The sequence below is a fragment of the Apium graveolens genome, chromosome 1 (genome assembly GCF_009905375.1).
Source record: "Apium graveolens cultivar Ventura chromosome 1, ASM990537v1, whole genome shotgun sequence".
In the NCBI taxonomy this organism is placed as follows: Eukaryota; Viridiplantae; Streptophyta; class Magnoliopsida; order Apiales; family Apiaceae; genus Apium; species Apium graveolens.
The window spans coordinates 193687052-193691319 of record NC_133647.1 but is presented as its reverse complement, the minus strand read 5'-3'; the positions used below and the strand labels follow the sequence as shown (position 1 = coordinate 193691319).

The 4268-nt window shown below is 31.7% G+C and overlaps 1 protein-coding gene across 1 annotated transcript; it reads left to right on the top strand.

Annotated features, from left to right (window-relative positions):
- Positions 1–685: 685 nt before the first annotated feature.
- LOC141714487 (2-oxoglutarate and iron-dependent oxygenase domain-containing protein CP2-like) lies at positions 686–3652 on the top strand. The gene is made up of 8 exons (XM_074518005.1): positions 686–946; positions 1210–1248; positions 1957–2133; positions 2237–2387; positions 2508–2594; positions 2771–2895; positions 3010–3128; positions 3565–3652. The coding sequence occupies exons 1-8, from the start codon at positions 686–688 to the stop codon at positions 3641–3643; spliced, it is 1038 nt and encodes a 345-aa protein (XP_074374106.1). The 3' UTR covers positions 3644–3652.
- Positions 3653–4268: the final 616 nt, after the last annotated feature.

Sequence of the window (4268 nt, the reverse complement as noted above, 5' to 3'; positions counted from 1 at the left end):
TTTTTTTAATATTAGCTTAAAATTTTGTTATAATTCATAAATCCATCAAAATCTTGTGTAGCATGGTGAGATATCACTTTGTTCATTTTACATATAAAATCTCCCACAAATACTTTAAAATTAATAACTTTTACAAACCTATTAAAATTTGAATATATTGAGATTTTGTTTGATTTTTTAAAATCTGGATTGAATAACCTCAAATTTTGAAAGATTATTTTTAATCTCAATTGAATACCGACAGATTTACAAGGATTAATTAAATCTGGAGTTGAATACCTACAAATTTTAAAAGATTGTTTAAATACATATTGAATACCCTCTGATTTTGAGAATCCATAAAAATCAAACAAAATCTCAAATGAATATACACCGGAGGAGATTAAGAGGAAGATAGAAATGACTGTGGGCCCAGTGGGACCAAGAGATGTGGAGTTTAATGGGGCCGCGAGTAGGTAGAAAGAGAGTAAAGGCTGTAGGCCTTATGGGGCCGAGGGATGTGGAGATGTGTTTGGAGTAGATAACAAAATGAAGGAATTTCAATTAAATATTATTGACATACTAGTTTAATGTACAAACGGGACACATCGTTAGTAACGTTTTTTGAAACTTATATACCCCTTCACCCTCTACTCCCATCAACACACCCAGCCACAAACATCACTTAGCCAACTTAAAAACAACCATGTCTGCAATTAAGAAAATTAAGATTGAGTATGAAGAAGATAATCCAAATGCTTCCTCCTCTTCGAATCCTGGTCGTGGGCTAATGGTATCATCCATGATGCATCCTCCTAAGCAGGAGGATACTAAAGAGGACATTAAGCCTCACATTCCTAAGCACGAGGATACTAAAGAGGACATTAAGCCTCACATTCCTAAGCAGGAGGATACTAAAGATGACATTAAGCCTCACATAGAAAATTTGTCTTGTGAATCTGAACGAGTGAGTATAAATACTTATATATCGATGAAATTTTGATTTCGAGTCGGTGGATTTGGCACATATTTTTTTTTCTTTTCATAGAAATGTTAATAAAATTTGATGAACATATTTCTTTTTATTTGAATTATTTACAATCTAAAATACATGTTAAGATAATTATTACCGGGACAGAGTAAATCTGTGAATGTGTATATTTGTAGTAACTGTAGGCTAATTACAAAGAATTTAAAAACTAATTTTTGATTTTAATGTTTTTTTTACAGGAACAAGAGTACAAACAAAGAGTTATGTCTAACTATCAGGTTTGAATCTAATTTATGCTCTTGTGTTCCTCAATTAAATTATTGTACAATGGTTGTGTTATTTTTTAAAAGATTTTAAATTATTTTTTTAATAATTAGTATTTATGCTACGTACCACCAGACCGTGATAGAATCAAATTTGCAAAGGAACCAAGATTAAAATGATAATAGTCTTAATAATAATAATAAATTTGGTAAATTTTCATATTTTACGGTGATTTTAGCAAATTTTTACTGATTTTTATTTACTCAAAGCACCATTAATTTTTATTTTGAGTAAATAAAATCAGTAGAAATTTGACTATAAGCCTCGTAAAATATAAAAATTAATCAAAGAAGTTATTATTGTTATAAGTAATATATTCTCAAATCATTTTAGTTCTGGTTCATTTCAAATCTTTATTCCGCCACGATCGGTGAGACATAGCAAAATTTCGCGCAATGCGTGCATAAATAATTGTACACTGCACGTATCTCCATGATATTCTCATAAAGATATACACATGAATTCTAATACAAATCTTTGAAATATGTTAGAAAAGTCGTGAAATGTTACGATTTTATTTAGTATAAGGAAGCAAAAATCCTATTTTTCTATTTTCAAAAGCGATATAATTTGGATCCACATTGTATAGTAACATGTTTAAGTTAGGAACAACAACGGAACATTCATATAACACGAATACAACTTAATTGTTTCTATTGTAGCCTATGCATCGGGAGCTCTACGAGATGAATCCTCCAACCTTCTTCGTGCCATCATTTCTAAGTGCTATCCACGATAACACCAGAGAAGGATTTAAAAGAATTATAACTGAACCATCTCCTGGAATTTTAACATTTCAAATGTTAAAGCCGGAGTTTTGTAAAATGCTGATGGATGAGGTATATATGTTATTCTGAGTCTTTAAGTCTGCTTTGTTAGTTGCTTGTAGTCGCAGTCTAACTTATATATTTCCTTAAGGGTTCTATTTGTTAATTTGCATAGTTCAAGAACTTTGAAAAATGGGCCGGTGAGACGGGAACTCGAATTATGCATCCAACTACGATGTATAAATATGGTGCTATTCTTGATCACTTTGGCCTGGAAAAAATGCTTGGAAGGTTAATGGAAGATTTCATACTTCCTATGTCTACAGGTAATAAATATTATATTCATGCTATATAAAATTGTAAAACCTCTAATATGTCCATAACTGCAAGTATTCTGCTTTCTTAACTCTCTTTTTAATGATATGATTAATATATGGAGTCTGCAGTTTTCTTTCCTGAAGTTGGTGGAGCGATGCTCGACTCCCATCATGGTTTCATAGTTGAGTATGGGGCAGGTGCAGATGTTTACCTTGGTAAGTGATTACTCATATCTAATTTATATTTGAGGTGTTACCATATGCTTGAAGTTCTGATACATTTAATTTCGACTATTAAACTAAATACTGATAGTTCACAATGTATACCTAATACTGTCGCATATAGCTTTTCTTAGCATATAGTTAACACTTTGAAAACTATAATATCGTAGACTTTCATGTGGATGACTCGGAAGTTACTTTGAACGTGTGCTTGGGTGAGCAATTTTCCGGTGGTGAGCTGTTTTTCCGAGGTGTACGATGCGTTAAGCATGTGAATGTGGAAAGTGAACTCGATGTATGTGTATCATCTTTATATTGTATCCAATATTTTCATTGTATTATATCACAGAAAATTCTTTCAAATTTATTATATTTTAATTGGGACTCATCAATTTTTTTTCTTTTATAGGAAATATTCGACTACTCTCAAGTCCCTGGACGTGCTGTTTTGCATCGCGGCCGTCATCGCCATTGTGCTGTATCTACCACATCCGGGCACAGGGTAAATATGCTCTTGTGGTGCAAAAGGTAACAAAATCCTTGATGAAATATAATTCCCTGTTTCACATCTGTGTGTTGGTTATTACAATTACAACACTACATTTATGCTTGAGTTGAATGTTCATATAATTAGGTAATATATCCAAAAGATTGTGATATATAAATACTCAGTCCAAAATTCTTTCTTATTAATTTGTGACATGGCAGTGACATTTTACATCCAAACCATTGAAGAAAAATTAAACTAAGAATCTTTAAATTGTGTCATTTTGCGAAATTTAATAACCTCATGATGTTCTCTTTTTTCATAATTTTCTTATAATCCAATATTTTCCAAATTTTTTTTGAGATCATATTATAAGGATGAAAGAAAGATGCACAAAATAAGATTCTCACTTGGATATTTATTGTTTTTAATACCGTGTCCTCACATACCAAAAAATTCCCAATTGTTGTGATGCAGCTCTGTCTTTAGAGAGATGACCAAGGATGAACAGAATTCCCCTAGTTGGTGCGGCATATGCCGAAGAGAACAAAACTAAAGAAGGCAGCATCTTTCTCTTATTCCTAAATTCTGCTAAGAGTCTTGTACCATGTTCTATATGACATTGTTCTGCTTATTTTTTATTTTATTGTTATGATGATGTAATGGACTAGGGAGGTCTGTTTTTCTCCGCTTTTGCTTGCAAGATTCTTTTGCTAATTTGATGTTGTGTTTTAAATGTACTGAATCCACATGGGTGTGCTCCAGGAATTTATGGGAATGCATTCCTCCTAATACCATTTTGTTCAAAATAAACATTGTTAGATATCTACATTTTTTTTCATTATTTAGTTTATAAATGCCTGGTTATCGTTTCCCATACTAATATATACTAGCCTATAACCCGAGCGATGCACGGGCAAGCTTAGTTTTTTTAAAAAAATATTAGTGATTATGATCTATGTAAGATGATACATTTTTCCTTTTGTTTTTTGTTAAATAAACACACTTACACACTCACTCCGATTTTAATAAGTTTCGAACTCTTGACATCCGGCAGATATAGAAGGTATTACCGCTAGACCAAGAGGTCTTGGTCCGTAGTATGATCTAAGAAACAAGAAACCATACATTTAGAAATAAGTTTGAAATTTCGTCAAAAAAATAAGTTTGCAATAGTAAAT

Excerpts from the sequence above, each read along its gene's own strand:
- LOC141714487 (XM_074518005.1), top strand. The coding sequence starts at position 686 with ATGTCTGCAATTAAGAAAATTAAGATTGAGTATGAAGAAGATAATCCA. Across the intron at positions 2,134-2,236 it reads GTAAAATGCTGATGGATGAG|TTCAAGAACTTTGAAAAATG; the intron begins GTATATATGTTA and ends TAATTTGCATAG. Across the intron at positions 2,896-3,009 it reads ATGTGGAAAGTGAACTCGAT|GAAATATTCGACTACTCTCA; the intron begins GTATGTGTATCA and ends TTTCTTTTATAG.